The following is a 22,748-nucleotide window of genomic DNA, read 5'->3' as shown; positions in this document are numbered from 1 at the left end:
TGAATGACTTGGTAGAAAAATAAAGGCACTGTCCTTGACTTCAGCTGGTGTACTTCAGGTTCATAATGCCTCTGACTAAAAGTTTAAAAGGTCAAAGTTCACCAGTAGTCATTAGTGGTGAACGGCATCAAGGGTTTCTTTAGAGTTGCATAACGTGCAACTTAAGGTCTACAAAAAAATCGTAATCCTATTACTACATTACAGTCCAGAACAACATAAAACCATAAAAACTATCGACGTCTCTCTATATCTGTATATATATATATATTCATATGTTTGTCATTTTTTTCTTATTCACATCAAGTTTTGGTGCTTGTGACTACTGAAACTACATTGTTTTCCTTTTCAGAAAGCTACTTAGCAATGCACAGTGTATTGAAAATAAAAAACAAAACTCAAGAACTGGGAACACTTGTCACAACAGACAATAGCTAAATAAAGCACACTTTTTGTCTTTTCTCGTCCACTAGAATCTAGATATCAATATAGCAATCAATAGTGATATCAAAAAGCTCTCGTCATTGTAAGTGATATACGCACGGGATATTTCAGACGGACATACAGGAAGGCTGTACAGCACGATGTTGCTACATAAAGAGTTTGGTAAGGCCTCCACCACGGTCTCATGCATTGTCTTGGCGCAGTATGGATGAAGGGAACGCTTAAAAACAAATGAACTGCACTCGGAGAAAGATATCGCGAAGGGAAATCTTTGTGCTTTTAAGAGCGTCTGCTTGCACTAGTGAACAACATCTTTGGGGAGGCTAGGCTAGGGTGACGATTAGCAACAGACAGTATGACATCATTTCCTTCTACGCAAAATGAAACAACTTTACAGAAGTTCATTTGTGAAGCTTCCAAGTGAGATTTGCGAACTTGAAAATCCAAGAGGAGTGTTTAAAAATATAACCGACTACTTCTTTCACGGCAACATCTTTAGCTAGCATCGTAGCATTTGTTGGCAGTAAACTTTGACACACATTTATATATATATTACTCTCCATCATAAATAGCTATACATTTTACTAATGTACAGTTGAATATTCTGTACATACGTAAATAGTATTTATCTACAAAGAGTGAGGAGAGGAATCTTTAAAATGCTGATGCTTTCATTCGTAACAGTGCTACAACTTTGAAATCATGCTGCTGTTTTCCAACATAATCATTCGGAATGAGTGAAACACAAAACGTTACATTTGAGTCTCCTTTTTTTAGCCAAAGCTGAATGAGAAATTAAAGTCACATTGCAGCTAATGCTTAACTTTCTCTTATTCTGTCATATAAGATACAGAGAACCAAAACAAAACAAAACTCCATTATGAATTGGGTTATGTAAACTTGTGCTTCAGCGCCTTTCTGTAACATCTCTCCTTCCCCAAAACTACATTAGAATTTCAAGTCCCATGATCAATGATGAACACAACTGGCTCTGTCTTTCACGCTGGATACTTTTAATGTAAATACGCTATTAGTCCTACCTGAGTTATCTGTCCAAATCTTTTGAATCGCCGTTGATTTTGGTGTTAAAATGATAAAATGTTTCTCTCCAAAAAAATATTCCTTGCTGCAGGTCTAACCAGTAAAACAGAAAATGTTGTGGATTGGGATGCCACTTTTATATATCATAACACAACTCCTTCAACTTAAATCAAGCAGGTCATCTCAAGTTGCCACAAGTAGATTGTCTGGTACCAACTCCCAACACCTGATCATCTCTATGTGAACAGAATGCATAGAGATGCAAGGACGAGAAAGGCTTTAATGACAGGAGATAAATCAAACCAACAGATTAAGGGCGAGCTGAGACCAGCAGGTGAATGGAAATCAGGGCGTATGGGTGTAACTTTGGACTAATGTACAGAAATTCGACACACGTACAGTAAGCTGAAGCTATTGATTTGAACATTGATTGTAATCGGCAGGAAAACATTGTCACCTCTTCATTTCATTTTCCCTTTCTGCAAGGTCTTTAGGCAGTCTTTTATGGGTAAGTCCATTCACGTTGCTATCTTTGCATTTCTCCCACTCGTTCGTTGTTTTCTTTCTAGCCCGGCTGGTCAGTGGCGATCGTAGGCCGTGGCAGTTGCTGCGCCAGTCGTTCCTGTCCCTCGTGTTGCTGCACTATAGTAGTACGGAGACCCTAAAGGACATGACAGGAAAAAAAAATATATTTTCAAAGTCGTCAAATGCAAAACACTAAAAGGTAAACTGTATAATTTGAGAGGTCATGCAAAAATAATGTCTGATGTCAAAGAAGTTTCCAAAAACGTGTCTTATCAATTGCCTAGACAAACACACCCTTACAAAAGTTGAAGTTTATTCTAGGGTGCCGTTATTGACACAAAAACTAAGAAGTATATTTTCATTTACCTGTTTATGTACTTTTTATGTAGTGTACAGTATAAGGGTACTTGACATCTACAGAAAATGTAAAGTGTATTTGGTCTATACCTGCTCTTGAGTCTTGTAAGTAAAATGAAGTTTCTAGGTATGCTTGTAGTTGTGTTTCTATTTTTTATTGAAACATAATATTAAAAAAGTATGTTTTTTACAATAATAATACAATATATTCATGAATACATAAATTGTAAACTATTAAGTATAGAGTTCACTTAAAAACATACACGTAAACTTGCAGTATTAAAAAAGACTAAACTGGTAGCTAACTAATACTTCAAATTGTACTTTCATCAAGTTAGTTTACCTATATGTTCACTTGAAGTATACTAGTATATTTTTACAAATTATTTTTAAAGATTTATATTTTAGCATTTTTGCCTTTATTTGTACATTTCAGTGAGAGAGAGGACAGGAAACGAAGTGAGAAAGAGCATGATGCGCAACCACGCTATGTGTATGTCATGATTCCGCCATCATGTCATGTTTATTCTTGGTCTTGCAGCGGAGTCATGGCATAGCCTTAGGTTTTGTGTGAGAAAGACATGGCTTTGTTTTGATTCTGACTTGTCATGTGCTTTCTCGTGTCTTGTCAGTGTTTCCCGCCCCTTTGTCTCGTTAGCCTTCCCATTAGTGTTTCATTACCTTCACCTGCCCCTTAATAATTATCCTGTGTTTGTTCCCCTATTTAATGCCCTCTTGTCTATTGTCTTGTGCTCGTTCGTTGTACTTGTATGCCGTTCTTGTTGTCTTGTACATGAAACCTGCTTTAGTATAGTAAGTCAAGTCAAGTCAAGTCAAGTCAAGTCAAGCGACCTCATCGAACCCATGTTACTCATCTCCGCTGGTTGCGATACCCGAGAGTGGTCCTCTGCAGATCGGGGTTGTGGGCATCGCCACGCACCACTCTCCAACCTCTGCAGTCTCTCCACAACCGCCCAGTCTTACTGGCAAGCGGGGGAGACGGGAATCTTGGGGGTCCTCGTCCGAGGCCTCCAACCCCGAGCCGCCCATCCCATTCACATCGTTCCTGCAGCCGACCACCAGGCGGGTGGCTCGGCTGAAGAAGAAGAGGCAACGGAGGGCGGCTCGGAGCCCGGTGGTCCCGTCAAGTCCGGTGGTCCCGTCAAGTCCGGTGGTCCCGTCAAGTCCGGCGGTCCCGTCAAGTCCGGCGGTCCCGTCGAGTCCGGCGGTCCCGTCGAGTCCGGCGGTCCCATCGAGTCCGGCGGTCCCATCGAGTCCGGCGGTCCCGTCATGTCCGGCGATCCCGTCATGTCCGGCGGTCCCGTCATGTCCGGCGGTCCCGTCATGTCCCGCGGTCCCGTCATGTCCCGCGGTCCCGTCATGTCCCGCGGTCCCGTCATGTCCCGCGGTCCCGTCATGTCCCGCGGTCCCGTCAAGTCCCGCGGTCCCGTCATGTCCCGCGGTCCCGTCAAGTCCCGCGGTCCCGTCAAGTCCTAGAGCCTCCGGGACTCCACGCTTTCGAGCGCCTCCCCCCAGGGTACCCCCTGCTAAGTCCCCCAGGACCCCACGCCCTCGAGCGTCTCCAGGGACAAAGACTGCCCCTCCCTGTCCCAACCCCTTTGGACTTCCTCCCATGAACTCTTGTTTGGCCCCACCCCCCCTCCCATGTTTGTTGTTTTTATTGTCCCACCCTAATCCATTTATTGTTCTTGCTTGTCTGCCCCTAGTTCTGTTTTCCATGATTTGTTTGATCTTGTCTGTCACCCAGTCGGTCTTGTCTTGTAAGTCTTCCCCTTGGTGAACACCTGGGGGTGTTCATTAAAGGGGGGGCTTCTGTCATGAGTCTGCCTTCATGTCATGTCTATTCTTGGTCTTGAGGCAGATTCATGACAAAGTCTTGTGTTTTATGTGGAGAGAAACTTATTATTGTCAATCAGGACATAATATGCGTTCTCTCCAGTCTCGTCATTTGGCCCCGCCCCTCTCGTTCCTTGTATAGCTTTCCTCCTGTGTCTCATTACCCACACCTGCCCATCGTCATCTCCTTTGTTAGTCTCCCTATTTAATGCCCTCTTGTCTATTGTCTTGTGCTGGTTCGTTGTATATTGTTCCTGCTCTGTATTACCTTGGTCTTGAGAAATACTTAAGTATATTCTAGTCTGTGTTAGTGTTTAGTTTCAGTCTTAGTGTTTTATAGTTAAGTTCTTGTTGAGTGTTTAGTTATCAGTTTATTGTGTACTCTGCTTTTTACCCCCTCGTGGGTTTTTGTTTTGTTTCCTGTGTTATAATTTATTAAAATCCTGTTACCCCTTCATCCCCGCTGCCTGCGCTTGGGTTCTTCCTCTGTGATCCATAACAGTGTAGGAGCTAAAAAATATGGTGCTACAGTATATAGCACTAAAAGTGGTTCTTGGCTTGTAATCATAGGGGAACCACTTTTAGTGATATAATGCACCATGTCTTGATGCTTCGGTGGTTCTTCAGAGGTTCTTTGGGGTGCCTGTATAAAGAACCTGTTAAGCCCCTGTATGGTTCTTCAGTGGTTCTATTTAGCACCTCAGTCATCCCGAAGAACCACCGAAGCACCAAAATATGGTTCTATAAAGCATTAAAAGTGGTTCCCCTAACACCTTTAACATTGTGCACCTTTAAATATCTTCAAGTAAATTTAAAAAGTATAAATAAGTAATGCACTCAATGAACACACATGGAGGAGGATAAATGAATCGACCAGTTTACTTCAGATTGATCAGTGTGCCACAATCATGTTACCTTCCTCTTATTTGAAATGACACCATCATTATCAGTTCAGTTTCTGGTGGGAAAAGACCATTTCTGGTCTATGACACAGATCTATCTTGATCAGTCTGTGTTAAGTGCTGATGGACCCTTCAAAGGGGGTTTTGGCAAGAATGATTGGTCTTCATTACACACAGACAGGAGGCATGAGCGGGGGAAACAGAAGAGTATGACGGAGTGAGGGACAAAAATATGAGTAAATAAAGGTACAGCCACTGCTTAGTCTTATTTGGCAAAAGTATAGAGTGAGAAATGAAGGGGATGGGTGTGTTTGTCTTCACTGGACAGGAAGATTATGTGAGATATAATATTATAGACACTACTCATTGTCTTTAGTCTTATAGGTTACTAAATGGATCTTTGGGAAACCAGACACGGTTCTTTCATGGCATAGTTGCCAAAACTGTCATTTTGGTACTTTTCAAGTGTGAATGCACTTCTAGAACATACACTCGCACATCTGTCAAATCACAAGCTCTTTTCTGACACACAGAGCAAAACATCATGAAAGGAAAGACTTCTCCATTGGGAGAGGTTAAGGTCAGTGGTTTTCTTCTACACACATATAACCGTTTTTAAGCCAAAAGTCCTTCACCTTGTTCTTGACTGATATGTCAATCTGGGATTTAGTCGATATGGGCAGGTTTTTCTTTAAATCATTACATTCGGTTGCTTACATCTGAAATACCTGACAACATTTCAAATATCACACCACACACACCATCAAACAGTGGTTTCAATGTCAACAGTCAGTGTTTTGGTACCTGTGGGTTGGGGTGTTTGGCCAGGGAATAGGCCCGATGAAGCTGCTCTCTCAGAACCCAGTAAAGAACCGTATTCCTGCTGGAACACTGAGAAAAGCACACAAGAAATGTTTACATATTGACATTTGTACAAGCCAGATTCAAGCACTATACTTCAAGATCATTTGCTTCACTTAAAAATAAAAAATAATTTGTTATCATATATTAATTCTCATCTAATTCCAAATCACTTTTCTGTTATTTTCTACTTCCACTCTTTCTTCTGCAAAAGATAAAATATGTTTTGAAAAATGTTGGTTACCAAACAAGGGTGGTACCAATTCACTCCTATTGTACGGACAAAACCAATGCATGTCAATGGTTATCGCCACTGTTCAGTTACCAACATTTTTCAAAATATCTTTTGTGCTCTGCACAAAAAAAAGTCATACAGGTTTGAAATAACTGTGAGTAAATGGTGACTGGTGTAAATGGTGAACTCTCCCTTTAAACACATTCATGTTACAACAACATTTATTTGTTATAATTTGACTTTTACGACATGATTTTTGCAGATATTTGTGTCATCAGCTTACCTAGTAGGCTGGGGTTTGCGAATCTCCAAGACTCATTGTATGTAGAATACTGGGGATGAGAATAAGGGCTACCGGAAAAGTCTCCTCCTGAAATACAAGAAAAAGACAATTGAAAAGTTAGATAAGCATCTAAAATTGTCCAAACCCTTACACAGAGTGGATTTTAACGTCTCATGCTGTGCATGTAGCGTGCGGGTCTAAAAGGTCCAATTGGCTAGATGGAAGTGTCGATTTGTGACAGTTTTTCTCCTCCATTGCCCCAGTGTAGTTTCCCCTCATCTCTATCTTTCTATCTCTCCTTTTTCCCCCATCTTTCTCGTTCTGCCTTTCCCTGGGGAACACTTTCCCTTTTCTCGCTGTCACAAACTCAGAGGCCCAAGCTCTTTCTCTCTCTCCCCCTCTCTCCATCTCGTGCTCTGTCGGTTCTGCCTGGCTGGTTTTGTGCCCCCCCTCCCCTGTGTGTCAGCCCCCTGCTGAAAGAGAGAGAGAGCAACTGAACGTAAGAGAAGGAGAGATGAGCGAGACTCTGTGGGATAAGGTGAAGGTAGAGGATCCAGAGGAGGAAGAAATTCACCACTAATCATTTTTTTTCACAAAATAACATTGAAATGTATAAATTAACTATATCTCAGAGCTGTAAGTAAAATTCAGCCTTTGTATTATGGTTACTTGAGTAAGTTGAACCGACCACTTTTATTTTTTCAATATGTACAATGAAAAATACACACCAATGTTTAGGTATTTTTTAGGGTCATTTTTAATGAAATACAGTTAGATACTGAATTGTTAGCTTAAGAAGTGGGTTGTGCAAATTTGCATGAGAGAAATTCCACCTTTCTGGTGGAATGTCCCCTAGAGTCGCATGTTTTTCTCCATTCTGCTGTGGGTTTTTAAAAGTTACGAAGCAGACATATGCACAAAGTAAAAAAAGTTAGAGCACCTAACCCCACTCCTATCCTAAACCTTCCCAACCAAGTCAGCCACGGTATTTCTTGCAAACACTGCCCAAAACATTATAAAACTTTTAATAAATATAGCATCTGTACCAATTAAAAATGTATGTTGATCATTTATTCATTTATTGCTGCTATGCTTAAGTAAACAATAAATTCTCACAGTATGATATCAGAACTGAGAAAAGCGCCTCTAGTGGACATTCCACCCGAAAGATACAGCGATTTGTACCTGGAGCTATGTATTTCAGGTAATGCTGATATAGAATGTAGGCAGAGGTACGTATGCAATAAGCATGTGTTGGAAATTAAAGTTCAACAGTTGAAAGGGAATACTTGTAAAATGCATTTCTGAAGCAGAAGATGTTCCTACCCGTAACCCTCACTTCTTAGACAGGATCATTGGTATGGTTACCTCGCCTCCGTCAACCCTGTGCTCGGTGACTACCGCGTGTCAGGTCATTTAGTGAGGATGCTCATGAAAGCAAGGCGGTTGACTTATAAATGGAGAGGAAGTGAGGAATGGGGTGTCCCCAGCGAGAAAGAGATGGGTTGCAAGGTCATAAATGCTTGTCAGAAGTGGGGGAAACATGGGGTAGTCAGTTGCAGCGAAATACGAGACAAGGTTACGGATCTCGCTTTGAAGAGAGGGGCCAAAACAAGACCCTACGAGTCACTGTGGCAACAGGGAGCGCATAGATGGAGACACGAGTCTGACAGACTGAAGACACGACAGCAGACATGTTGTTGTTGTTTTGGCTTGAGCTTGTTTTGCTGTGTTCAGGGAGTTGATACGGGGGCTTGCGAACAGTCTTTATCCCAGAGTTCTTGTATTTTTATTCATGTCATGAGTGCATTATTCTTCTAGTTCAGCCGAAAGTTAAGCAAGCAGAGACAGCTCTGGAAGGAAATTACTTTTTCTACAATTTCTTAAATTAATCAATAAAACATGTTCTTGGTATTTTTGTTATTTTGTCCAGTTTTCATTTTCTGCAAATAAATGCATATTGAAAAAAACATTTTTATTTGGAAAATTGTTGGAAGTGGTTCACAGAATGAAACAAGAATGTTGGTCTGCTTAACCAAATACCAATAAATAGTTAATTTAGAAACAGAATAATTTTTCCTCTAAAGTTTTTCCAGCTTTATAGTTTTTAAATATAATATAAAATATAAGTAATTTATTATTAAGTTATTATAAATGTATTATGCAGTGTATTTCAAATGAGTCACATAAGTTCTATAGTCACATACACATTACAAATAAAGGTTCTATAACATTTCTTTTTAGTATAACTTTTAAGAATATACTGTAAAAAATAATTTAAATTTTACAGAATTTTACTGTTTTGTTTTACAGAACTGCCACAGTTTTGAAGAAAAATTACGGAAATAGAAATTTGCCAATTTACAAGTCGGGTATAAAATAACATAAACATTTTATTTTACACCACAGCTGCCAGAATATTATTGTTTTTCACAGTGTGTTTGTATGGCAATAGCAGTAGTCAATGTGTAGAGGCCTCGACATGCCTTTTTTGTAAATGTGAATACGCCAGGTAAAGAATCCACGTGTATTTCTCATGGATTAAAAAATCGCTAAAAGAAAGCAGGCTGAGGGAGACTGCAGAAGAATGAATGAATTAGTCAAGGGTCAGCGATGATTCTCATTAAAAACAAATTACTGATGTTGAGAAGGGACAGCTGTGTGACTAGGGTCTAATAGTCCAGCCACAAGCTGAAGACTCAAAGCCAGCCCACCCGCCCTACACTCTGCCAACCACCCAACAAACCTCCCCACCCTCCTCCATCCCACAACCCCCTGGGAGTGCTGTCAGCCTGGCAGATGGGGGGAGACAGGAAGTGGCAAAGACAAGACCCCCTCCCACTGGGACCTCAACTGAAATAAAGCAAAGGTGAAGGGAGGGGGTTTGGGAGAGCAGCTATAACAGGGAGGCAGAGAAAGAGTGAGGTTGTCACATGTATGAGAATTAGATATTTTTTTGCCAACTTGGTGTCTTGTTAAAATGTCATGTTTTGTTAAAAGGTCCATTTTAATCAATATGGTAATGAATGTGTACAGTGTTTTGCAGTATCGAACCAACAAAAGTTGAATTCAAGCTACTATGAAGGACACTTGGATAAAATGGCATCTGGTTGGCACAGGAGCTGACTGATCGATGCCCCCAAAGATCAAGTTCGGTAGTGTTGCATGCAGGTGAAACTCACCAGGTACCATTCCTGTAAGGGAGGGTGTGGAGTAACTCCCCTGTCCAGTCGGAGGAACATGAGGGGGGTAACCAGGAAGCGTGGTGCTGGCCAGGTCACGACCTGTAACGAAAAAAGACCATTTCCAGCATGATTAGAATGAACTCTTCAGGGAACAGTTTATTGATCGGACTTCTCAGTGACTTGTCTCAGTCACTACAAGCCCTTATAAAGCAATTTCATCTATAATTATACAGCTAAATTGTCTTTTACCCTTTTACACTGTGCTGTAATAATGTCAACCGAGTAATGTGAGCGCTGAGTTTCTTCCATCTTTTCGAAGAAACCTTAAATATTTCAGCATATCGAAAAATTATAGAGTGTAGCTATGACCCTGATTTATTTTCTGAACTTTAACTATTAAATTAAACTGTGATATATAGTAAGCATGTAACAAGCATGTTATTAGCATGTAATATGGCAACAGCGTGCATTTCCAAGTGCAGCAAATTTATAAAAGAAACACATTATAAGTGATAAGGGTACATAAAATACTAATACAGTTTGACTACTGATAAAGAGATCACACAGCAAAGCAAATGAAGTTCAAATCTATGGGGATGCTTATTAAATCATAGAGCTGACACCATATGCGCTTAGTAAACTAGTAACACCCTGTTTAACCCTACCGATTAAGTGATGATGCGTCTTTCCATGGCCATGGCTTTAAAACGGAACTATCCACATGTAGCAAGAAAACGGCAACAACGCGATGTTCGATAGTCTGAATTTAGGGACCAAAAGTTAGTATTTTTAGTCTCCAAAGTTAGGATAAATTAATTTACATGTTGTTAACTTCAATAGCGTTTAAAGGGAATTACTTACAGTCATCGGTTGTACAGTTGTACATTGATCGTGTGGGTGTCCGTTTTAATGCACACCTTTTAGATTTTTTATATTTATTACAATAAACTGTCAAATAATCTTTTATTTTTATTATTTATTTTATTATTTTATATATTATTAGTAAATAATATATTTTACTACTGTATGAGTTCATACACAAAATATGACATTATTTATAGCTCAATAGCATTTATAGGGAACGACTAGTCACAAACCCAACTGTGCAGTATTCTTGTGAGTCTTGGCTATAATGCACACCAATCCACTGTATTTCGTTTGCCCATGATGATATGTCATTTTTGTGTCATCAAATTTAGAGAACTATGCTTAGCTATATTTATCATTATTTTTGTCAATCACTCATTTGGTTAGTAAAAACACACCGCATTTGTGAGGTAAAGAATTATATACACGTGAATCAAAATGTGAATTTAATTGTATCCTTAATTGTTCTAACTGTTAATTTAATGTTTTTTTTGTCTGTGTTTTAATTAATTTAAGTGTGTAAATTGTAAACTATAAGAAATAAAAATAACAGTTATGTTTATTAAAATTGAACTATGACAAGGGCCCCCACAAAGGTTTGCTTAGGGCCCCCAGACGTCTAGGATTGGCACTGCCCAGAGCATAAGCCTCCAGGTTGTATTGATAAAGAATAGGAATATTTTAAGAGGAACAAATGTTTCTGTAAAAACTAAAAATAATACAGTAGTAATTGTTGATTGATCAGAGAATATGAGAAAAGGATTTTGATTGACACATTCATGGACGCAGGGCTCCGTGGGCCTGGTCGGGGGTGGCCCCCTGGAGATTATCAGTGTTTATTAAAAAGCAGATATAAATAGATTAATGAAAAATATCAATGACGGATATAACTTGTCGTCTATTTCTCTATAGAATCACTGAGGAGTTTCTAAATTAGGTTCTCTCTCACTTTATCTTATTTCCTCCCTCTCTCTCTCTCTCTCTCTCTCTTTCTGTTGTGTGGATGTATAACTGTATTAGTCTACATGACATGGCTGTCAGAGTAAATCATCTCTCAGTCTACAAGTGCCGCTGATCTGTAGACTGCAGCCCATTCATCATCATAAACAGCATCACACTCAGTTCATCCATCCCCTTCAACACAGCCAGTGATTAAAGCCCCGTAGGGCCCACAGGTGGGGGGGTTGAGAGGAAGCTCAACATTTTATCACAGATTAAAAAAGTGTGCTGGTTATATAGAAGATGGGTAAAGGAATGTGTTAAAGAGGCTAAATGGAAAAAAGACTGGTGTTGCTTTCTTCTATATAATGTACAAGTACGCCAGTGGTTGATTTTAAGTCAAAGTAACAGATTTTAACTTTTTCTGAAAAGAAAATCATGTACTTTATGAAAAACTTTATGAAAATTATTTTTATAATTGGAAAATGTTTTATAAATAGATTTTTTTTAAAGAATGTTCCATGTATAGGCATGCTGAATCTACATCTACAATTAAACATTGTTATTAAACAAATCTGAGTGTGAAAAGTGTTTTAAAGGAATTTAATTCTCAAAAGCTTTCTTGTAGCCTGACGCTAGCAACTGCACAGTCAGAAGCTCGATTCTCTGCAAACACAGATATCCAATTGCATCTTGAAGAGAAAGTCAGCATGTACAGAAACACACTCTCTGTCTCTCTCTCTTACTATTCTACTGGGTTGCCATGTTGGAGAGTCGTCCGTGTAAGCAGACAGAAATACATTAGTAAAGACTGGATACTAATCCACTCTGGGTCAGTGGACAGGGCAACAGCGAGAAAGACAGAGAGGGACAGACAGAGAGATGGACTCTTCAGACGAAGAGCAGACAAGGACTGGTCCTCTGAGAGACATTGTCAGAAGACAAGAATGAAGAAGACAGAAAAAGGTTTTCTTGCCTGTGGTACCCAAAAGAGATCAAATCATTGGCACAATCTGCCATACTGTATGTATTGGATGCCTCCCGGGTATACCGAACATACTCTGAAGCATTGCGCTGGGGTTGTTCTCATCCTGTCAACAAAGGTTTGAGTCTGGCATAAGGTAATTCTCCCATTATTTACAGTGCTCTCTATAATGAAAGGCACACAAACTGAGACGTATGCAGAAGAGTAACACTTCTTGATATTAACATACATTTCCTACATGTTGGGTAAGCCTAAATATGTAAAAATACGTTAAACAGAAAAACAACATAGAAGTTGTTCTTTCTGTTTTGAAAGTTTATACATTAAAGTCTAAATGTGTTTGTATACACAGTATATACAAATGAGAATGGAGACTGTTCCTTTGTGATTTACCAATAGGGGGCGACACTATGCAAACATGAGTAATCCACTCTTCAGTCTTTTCACATGGTCCATTGTGAAAGATAATTCATTCTCATGCTTTCCCCCAGCACACACACCTGGTGGATGTACAGGTTTCGCTCTACCTTGTCAGATGGTGCCCAAATCCCAATCCCATGATTCCCTCGTTAGGGCTTCTGTCCAAGCAGCTCTTAATTAGCGCTCCCTTACTCCCCAATGCAGTGAGAGAGTGAGAGAGAGGAGGAGACGTGTATATAGTAATTACAGCTCTCCATTCACTTCCAATGTCCCTCAGGATGTAGAGTCGGAATCTAAATCACTGAGCACTGTTTAACAGGTCTGATAACACTCCCACCTCACAGCTGAGCAACCTGCAGCAAGCTGATCCACAACTTCATTTTTAAAACAGTCGGGGCAGGGCACTATTCAATTCAAGCCACCTATGTGGAGTCAGCACTGGGCCCACATATTGGCGATCCCCAAAGGGACCCTTTTAGGGCCCCTAGAATTGTCCAAACCTCTCAAAGGGCAAACTGATCTCAGATCAGCACTTTAATGGTAATTTTTGACTGATCTACATGGGTGGGCCTTGGGCGGTATTATTAAAACATGATAATATGATATTAGTTTTTATACGATATATGTTACAGTGTATACACTTTTTTAATGAATTTTACAAATATATTTATATTTATTTTAAATACAGTCACACCCCGTTTAGGACGCCCTTACGTTTTTCTTCATCTTGAGTTATTTGGGACATGCCCCATTCTGTATTTTTCTCTCAGTTATAAATAATGTAAAACAGTCAAGCCCAATACCCAAATGAAAATGGAACATATTAAATTCATTCATCATTTTAACTTCAGTTATTCAACCAATCACTTACTTATTTCGATGTAGTTTAAGACTTAATTTAGTTGAATATTTAGTTATTTAGATTTAGTTAATCTACTGCATAGTTTGCTTACCAGACACTAGTGGATATGATTGAGGTCCAGCAAGGGTGGAACCCAACTCTGCTCCCGTCTGATTGGCCAAACTGTTTTTCATCTCTTCCAATCCACCAGCCAGAGATGCCATGGCTGAGTAATCAGGCGTCTATGGAAAAAAGATTTCATTAGATGGCTACAACGGGAGAAAATCCACACCATGACATCACATTATACATTAGTTCACATCTTTGTGTTTTCTGCACAGGTATTGGAAACATGCTTCACAGTTTGTGAACTATTCGGTGTGATATTGATGTGGTCAGGGTTAAATGACTAACGGTGGTGTAGGTCCAGGTGAAGTATGTGGCTGACCCCAGACTGACCCTGCTTGCGTGATTTCATGACCAATAACTTACAATGATACCCCCCCACACACACATATCCAGGGTGATTCATTTCCATTGGTGGTAATGGGTTTTGTCACTCAGGTGTGGATGTGGTTTGATGGCAGAATTTAGGAAGTGGATGTCACTTCTGTTTTAGTCCTGAATGAGGTTATTAATAACCCTGATTAGAAGTGGATTAAACCCCAGCAAAATCCTCACTGTCACACCTTCCCCATCATTACAGACTGTTACCATCTACTTTAAACATTATGTGAAGCTGCAGAGGGTAAACTTGTGCTCTTAATACTTTTTTTGGGAAATATATGCCACCTCTTTATGCTTTTTAATAGAAGTGAAAAGGACAATAAAATTAACCCACAGGAGTCTTAACGTTTTGGGTCAAAATAATTTCCATTCTAAGGACATTTAGAAGACATGCTTGCAGTGGCAAAACTTGGACGCTAACATGATGTTTTAACATGATGCTATTATTAAACATGATGTTAGATATACTGTGTGAAATAGATGCCTCAAGACACGTAGACGTATCTACCATCTTGGAAGGGCCCACTCCCATCACTCAAAGTTGCTAAATGCCACAATACTGTACTGCCATAGATGTGAAAACCACAGGAATTTAAATTCCCAAGAATGGGATACCCTTTAAATGTTATCATGTGTAGGTTTAGCAAATATAACGTTTGAGTTTACACAACAGCAAATAACAAAATACGTCCACTCCTAACCCAGAGCTATTTGTAAAAAGTGACCCAATTCCACAGGAAAACCCACACGCCAACTCAGTCCAATATGGCAGATGACCTATGCATAGCGGCATATAGAAACAGCTGCTAAGGTGGCATATGGTAATTTGTATCTATGGATGTTCGCATGTTTAGTATGATGCTAACACATTAATGGTCAATTTAACACCGCATTCATGGGTCCATGTCAAATGGGGCAAGACTAGTTAGGCTCCAAAGTTTTGTCCAGAAGACAGAATGAGAGAAAGAAAAACTATGGCGAATAACAATAGTGATGCGCTGAAAAGAATGATAATTTTTTGAGGAAACTTGTATGTAAGTGGGTTTGGCAAATATTCAACCAATAAAAAGCATTTAAAACAGCTTGTCAATTTCTTTGACAATACAGTTCAATTATTCAAAATGCAGTGTTTGATTTTCCATTGCCTGTAAAGTTTTGGAGAGACAAGGTTACAGCCAGGCAGTGACGATTTCTAATGTAAGAATCGCAACTTCAATTAAAAAATACTATTGTTTTTGTTAGCAGTTCATTCTCAAAAGTACTGAAAGAATCATTAACATAATTGTTCAGGAACCGGAATTGTTTAGTTTAATCAGAATCTGAACTGTAAAACTTCTTATGATTCTCATCCTTATCTAATACTCACAGTAAGCAGGGTGTTTGTTTGTGTATGTGTGTATTGCAGTGACCTCTTAAACACCTCTGTGCTCATCACCACAGCGAGGGCAGTAGACTGTGACCTTACCAATCACAGTTTATGCCGTCCACTCTCTCTCTCTCTCTCTCTCTCTCTCTCTCTCTCTCTCTCTCTCCGTCATTGACTTCTTCCCACTGCTGTCCATTTCTCTGTATTTCAGTCATTCAGTCTCAGACAGGCATTTCCTCCTTATTTATGCGGCACGCACCCGCCCCCTCATCATGTGTGTATGTAGATGGGGAGGTTAGCTGTAGTAATTGGGGATTATGAAGTTTGGCCCTGCCTCTGACAGCAGCCTAGTGAAGATGGATGATTCTCATTTTAGCCTGTAAATGTTGTCAATTCCAAAGCTACGCAACCCATCAGCATCCATGATGCACACAGACACATTTCACATGTAGACGCACATGGCACACACCACAGCTGGGGCAAAGATTGGAGGAAGGCCAGACGTTGAGAGAGAGCAAGCAAAGTAGGGAGATAGATAAACAGAGTGAAAGAACCCATTTTGGGTGTGAAGGAATGGGGTTTGTAGAAAAGAGGTTAATAGTTTGAGCTTTTGATTTTGACTTATTAACAATGTACTTTATCCAAAACGTACTGGTATTCCATTTCTTTTTCTATCTCTCTAGCTTTCCCTCTCTGGGGTCGCCGTTTTCTTGGGGGACGTCTTTGACACAGCCCCTCTGTAATGGCTCTCCTGTCTGCGCACATCAATAACAGATGAGGCCCCTAATCGCACGACACCAAAATAATTTCACCCCAACCCGCAGCCGCATTTACATAATAGTATTTCCTCTCAGCGCCTCTTTCTCTCTCCAATTCCATCTATCTTTCTCTCTCTCTTTTTCCCTCTGCTTGTATGTATTGTCTCCTGAAAGAGCATGTAAACTGCACCGTGTGTGTGTGTGTGTGGTAGAAAGAGAGAGAGAGTGATGGGGGATACTTAGCAGTGCATGCAGTTTTAAATGAGTCTGACTGGCAGGGAGGCATTTATTGGCGTGCTCCTCTGGAGCAGAGAACTGTGGCTCTCACACAGTAAACATTCAGTTTTTATTTTAAATTTCAGAAAGCTGAACTCATGTCTCTTGTATAAGAACCAAAGCAGTATGCCCTGCAAAGCAGTATGCCCTGGCTCATTCCCTATAGTTTCTTTACGTCTATATCTCTTGGTGTGGTTGGGTAATTAGTTCAGCGTAAGGGTTGTTGGGCTGTTGATGTATCTCGGGCGTAATGTAAGGAGATGGAAAGAGGAAATTCAAATGAAATGACTCTCACGAGTGAGCGCTGTTTTATATGCTCCCCCGTGAAGTGCAGGACACTAATTAATAGATCTGCCAGTGCCTAATGGTCCCCCCAGCACCACAAACTGAGAGATGGAGGGAGCAAATGAGAACGGAAGTGGAAAGACGGATAATATGGCTAGAAATGTAAAAGAGATGGGGAGAGTATGACGAAAGGTAAAAATAACTTCACCATAGATATGTGATAGGAATACCATGACCCGGCATCTATAAGTGTTGAATAAAGAGAATACATTTACATTCCACGTTTAACATTCTTGACAGATGCTTTCTTTCCAAAGCAACCCCTTAATAAAAGTGTACAGTACAGTGTATAACTTAAGTAGTTACAAAGCCTCATGTTCTAGCCAGCATACTCATACATGATGTAAATAAACAAGTGTAGCTACAGCACCAGAAATATAGCATATACAAATTAAAATCTATACAATTTAATTGATTCAATATTAAAATCTGGATAATGTAGTTCTTTATAACCATTCACCTTTATATCTCAATGGCAGTTGCTAATGCTAACAGGCACACAATTCACTGAAAATACACGATTTACGACAATTCTGCCATCTTTGCTTTGCTTTGGTGCCAATTTTCGCCTTAAGTTTTGAGCCAATAATCTAAACCCCAAATGCAGTTTTTCTAATGAATGTTTCTGCACAGAATTGAGATAAAAGTGCAATGGTCTTGGGTTTAATTCCCAGGGAGCACACATATTTAAAATAACTGTAAGTTGCTTTGGGAAAAAGGCATGTGCCAAATGCACAAATGTAATTATGGTGGAGATACGACATGCTGACAATGCTGTTGGCATTAGAGTTTGTATTCTCACGTTTTTTACAGTTTTTTTAGCCACATATGATGTAGTTTCAATATCTTGTAGTAGCTGACCCTCCCCTATCAGCCAAATCCATTCATACATTCTACCTAACTCTTGTCTGAATGTAGCACGCTTATGAAAACCAAATATGTCATTAGCATAAATCTGGGGTGTGAAGATATTTGTTTGATATCGGAGTTGTGAAGTTTGTAACAATCAGGTTTTGCAACTTAGTTTTGGGGATATTTTAAATAAGATAGGACTACTACTGTACCTCGTTGTTCTGAAAGATTATTTGAAGACAGGATTTAATAGTAATGATAGGAAGTCCACTTTACTGGTTCTTTCAGTAATAACGTCAGTTTTACAACAGAAACACTATGCTAGATGCATTGCAACATTTGTTGGAGAATAATTCTGTCAACATTTTTTATGTATTAAAGCTATTAACGCAGATTTAGTTCACCCAAAAATTAAAATGTGGTCATCATTTGTTTACCCTCGTGCTGTTCAAAACCTGTTAACATTTTCTTCTGTGGAACATAAAAGAAGATATTTTGAGAAATGTCAAATGTGGTTTTGTGTCCATACAATAGAAGTAAGTCAATCTTCAAAATAGCCTTTTTTGTGTTACACAGAAGAAAGTCATACAGCTTTGGAGTGGCATGAGGGTGAGTAAATGGTACAATTATTTTCATGTTTGGGTGAACTACACCTTTAAATTTTGAATGCAATTGCAAAGTGCAAAGCAAAATCAAGTCCCAAGTTCATGTCCTAGCCATAAACACACTCAAACACACTCACAGGTTAACCTGTCAGTGCAGGGAATACAACCTGTCAGTCAACCACACAAGACGGGTTAGCATATCCCTCGTTTCTAACAAAGAAAAAGAGAGATCCAGATTCTCAATTTGTCTGATCGCTTGTGCCACAACAGACCTGGCTCACACACACACATATCCAGGGGAGGTGGATTGACCCTTAGGTTAATGCCCTGCTCAGTAGCCTTTGACCTTGCCAGCCTCAGGGATCAGTGCTGAAATGGACAGAGGAATTATGGGGTCTTTCAAACAAGTCTATAGAGCTCTGACACTGGTCTTGTTTGTGTGAGCGAATGAATGAATGCGAGGGTGATTGCATTTGACTTTTGACTGACAACTTTGACTTTCTATTCATCTGATCAGTTTTGGGGCATGTGATTGCCTGTTTGTGTGTATAGCTATAGTTTTATGCTGTTTGTTTAAGTAAAATCAAGTAAAAGCATCAAGAGTAGTACTGTACAAAAGCAAAGCCACACAACACAACAATTCAAAGTAAACTGTCCATTGTTAACACTGAAAACACTAAATGTTGACTAGGATGGTAGCAGATTGCAGAATTTGAACCAAAAAACTACTTTTTATGCACTTATAAACATCAATGAAACGCCCCCTTATGTTACATTAAATATGTTTTTATAAACAAGAATAATACATCTGATGCACCCACCTATGGTGGTATAACTTTTGTGAAGTAATGAACAAGTGCTTACTACTTAACCCTAAACCTCAACGCAATCCTGGGACTTAACCTCAGCCAAAAACCTCTATAGAGGACACGTCGGCACCAGTGGGGTCAAGGCCCCAGCATAAACTCAGAGAGGTGAAAGGTCAGGTTTGTTAGGTTCAGTGAGGGTATGCAGGTCAACAGCAGAGCTGGGACGAGGTCAAGCAAAACTGGCAGACAGGCGAGGGCAAGCATGAGCTTTCTTTGGAGGTGCACACCACCACCCTGGCAGGTACACACTCCCACCCCCCAGCCCTTACCTGGGCGGGCTTGTTGCTGATGTTGTCAGGGTGAATTTCAGGAAAGTGCTGTCGATCAAAGACATGGTCCAATACCTCGAGCTGTTGTGGCGTGAAGAGGTCTCCTCGCATCTGCTTGCGCAGGAAGTCCCGCCCCGAGTGGCCGTGGCCATTGGCCAAGGGAGAGTCCAGGAGAGCTGAAAAGATGGAAGTTTTTAAAATAAAACAAAACAGACTAAAACAATAGTTCATACATGAATGAAAGTTTTGTAATTATTTACTCATCCTCAAGTTGTGGTGATGCCATATTACTTTTTCGCAATAGAAAATCTAATTCGTTTTCACAGACTCATGATAACTGATGATATGAATGATAACGTAAAATAACTGTAATTTTACTAAATATTACCGGTTCTTTAAGAATTTATGAAAAAAAGTCAACTTAAAAGAAATAGACTACAAATCTAACGTCAAACACATGTGCATTTTAATATATGTACATTTGATTTTATGGTCTTTCTATTACTATTCGAAAAACGTTTTTGAAACTGTTTTTAACAGAGAAGATTTTCAGTGAAAAGGGACCATATAATCTGACATGAATTTGTACGTTTTTTTACGAAGTGGCTAATTCGTACGATCGTAATCGTTCGTTTTAGTATGATTTGCTTTTATGCCAGTGACAGTTGGGTTAGGGGAGGGGCTTCAGTATTCCTTTTTTCAATAATCATATGTTTTTGTATTATCCACATTGTACGAATTCATATGAATTACCCAGCATGTAAAATAAGTATGATTATCGTGGTAAAAAAAGTAAGAATGTTTTAAATGTGTAGTCTTATTGGTGAGGAATGGCACTGGCAAAGTCAACATTAGTGGTTAGAATTTTCTTTCAAGGAGAAGCCTATGTTGTACTTTGAGATGCTTTGGATAAAAAGGACAAGTCAAATACCAGTAAAATTCTTCAAAATCCTCTTTTTGTCTTCAACAGAAGAAAGTCATACAGGTTCAAAACCATACGAGAGTGAGTAATAGTGACCAAACTTTTATTTCTATATTTTCTTATTTCTTCTTAGGTATTCCTCAAGATATAGTATTCTCATATTGTATATAGTTTCAGGAAAACCCTGCATGCTAACAATAAATAATATTCTTAATGAAATGTCTGAAATGACTAGTCAAACATTAAAAAACATATTACAGTATGATCCTGAGCGCATGATTTGAGAAGCTGACTTTTATACAACGTAATACACAGAGATACAACCACACAAGACACGAACACAGATTCCCAGACTCGCGTCCTCTCCGAGCGAGTGTTGAGGCAGCATGCGAGTCAGTTATTACTGGGCTGTTGAGTTTCTGAAGAGACAATTATAAGAGCTGAGAAAGCTACAGCCCTCAAATGATTACAGGGAGAGTAAAAGAGAGAGAGGGGGATAGAGAGGGATGTAAAAAGAAGAATAGAAACCAAAATCCCTGATATAGAGCCAATTCATTTCTTCAAAATGCCTCTGAGAGGTTATTCTTGGGAGTTTGAGTCAGAGGGCAGCGCAATCCCCTCAAAACGAAAGAGAGAGATATATAGAGAGAGAGAGATGGACAGGTAAAAGGATAAAATGACAGGCAGACAAAGCAGCTATCCAAACATTCCCTTTCCTCCTTCATTTGAACACAGAAATCGATCTATTTGAATGTGAATTTAGATCCAGTTTATCACAGTCCGTGGTTATTTGAAAGAACGATCAGCTAGTCGCAGACTGGGTGATAGAGCGCAGGTCCCACGTGTCTTTAATACACCTCAACGCCAAGACTTACCTCAACAAAGCTTAAATGGTCACACTCACACACAGACAGAACACATGGAGAGTGAGTGTATGATCTCCAGTGTTTTGACCCTCTTAATCCAGCGGTCAGTGTGTCTGATAGAATTCAATTGATCAATCATGTCTGTGAGATGGCACCATTTCAGCAGGTTTATTGCTTTCCACTCTTCTCAAAGACCGTCAACTGACCACACACACACACACACACCCCCACACACACACACACACACTAAAAGTGTCCACTTGCAGACATATCTTGGTAGAATGTGTAGTTTTGAAGATGACACTCTCTGGAGTGTATTGTGTGCTTATATACGTGTTTTCCAGTTTTAATCCAAATGCGGAAAGACTTATTTTGCGTGAAAAGACTTATTTTGCGTGAAAAGACTTATTTTGCGTGGAAAGACTTATTTTGCGTGGAAAGACTTATTTTGGAAATCAATTTCATTATCAAAATAATGTTATATTTTAGATAGTGTTTTCCATCATGATCTTCTAAAGAAAATCTTACGGGGTTTAATGGAATCAAGTAAATCTGATCTTAAATTGCCATGATCAGTGCCACTATTTGTCTACATCTGAAATATTTCAGTCTAAATGATTTTTTGTCAATTGATTAATCGTGATTAATCGCATCCAGAATAAAAGTTTGTGTTTACATAATATGTGTCTCTGTACTGTGCATATTCATTTTGTATTTATACTGTATAACACAAAAACGTACACATACATTCATATATATTTAGGGAATATTTAGATGTATTTAATTATATTTACCAATAATTAAAAAACGTTTATACATTTTTATATTTTTCATAAATATATGCATACATGTATTTATAAATACAAATAAAATAGTACACAGACATCTACAATGTAAACACAAACGTTTATTCTGAATGGGATTAATCTTTTAGCAGCCATATTCTTTTTGACATCATGACTTTTTCGCATCTCAAATTAAAAATGACCAGATTTTCAAGGTGGTCTTTTGGACCCCACTGTTACATCTGGAGGGACGAGCATTGACATCTTTCTGAGAAAAAAACGTATGAGCACTGATTCATATCTTAAAAGCATGAGTGTGTGTACATGTGTATGCCACAAAGTGTCAAAATAATTTTCTGGACTTCTGCTGTTGTTACTATTACACAGATGTGTGTATATCTGTGAGTAGTTGTGTTTGTGATGTGTGTAAATGACAGTGTTTCACAGCGTCAGCCTTCGTGTGTGAAATGCAATTTTTGACAGATCTGAAAGCCCACTCAGCCATATCAGAGCAAAAGAGAGAGAAAGCGAGCGGTCAACAATAAAGCTATTTTTCACCAGATTTAAACAAACACACCATACCGGCATC

The 22,748-nt window shown here is 39.2% G+C and overlaps 1 protein-coding gene across 5 annotated transcripts in view; it reads right to left on the bottom strand.

Moving 5' to 3' along the window:
* Nucleotides 1-1,276: 1,276 nt before the first annotated feature.
* The window catches only part of pax5 (paired box 5), a 38,880-nt gene continuing 17,408 nt past the window's right edge, over nt 1,277-22,748 (bottom strand). For 3 of the 5 annotated variants that reach the window (XM_079462337.1, XM_079462338.1, XM_079462339.1), the window contains 6 exons: nt 19,587-19,762; nt 13,852-13,981; nt 9,685-9,786; nt 6,503-6,589; nt 5,928-6,014; nt 1,279-2,143 (listed from right to left, as the gene is read on the bottom strand). In XM_079462337.1, coding sequence (XP_079318463.1) covers nt 2,061-2,143; nt 5,928-6,014; nt 6,503-6,589; nt 9,685-9,786; nt 13,852-13,981; nt 19,587-19,762 — 665 coding nt within the window. In that variant the 3' untranslated portion in view covers nt 1,279-2,060. Of the gene's footprint in view, nt 2,144-5,927; nt 6,015-6,502; nt 6,590-9,684; nt 9,787-13,851; nt 13,982-19,586; nt 19,763-22,748 lie in introns of all 5 variants that reach the window. The other 2 variants (XM_079462341.1, XM_079462340.1) reach the window with 2 other exon arrangements.

This window comes from Barbatula barbatula (genome assembly GCF_947034865.1).
Source record: "Barbatula barbatula genome assembly, chromosome: 8".
Classification (NCBI taxonomy): domain Eukaryota; kingdom Metazoa; phylum Chordata; class Actinopteri; order Cypriniformes; family Nemacheilidae; genus Barbatula; species Barbatula barbatula.
Note: the sequence above shows the minus strand (reverse complement) of the source record. Positions and strands in the feature narration are given on the sequence as shown.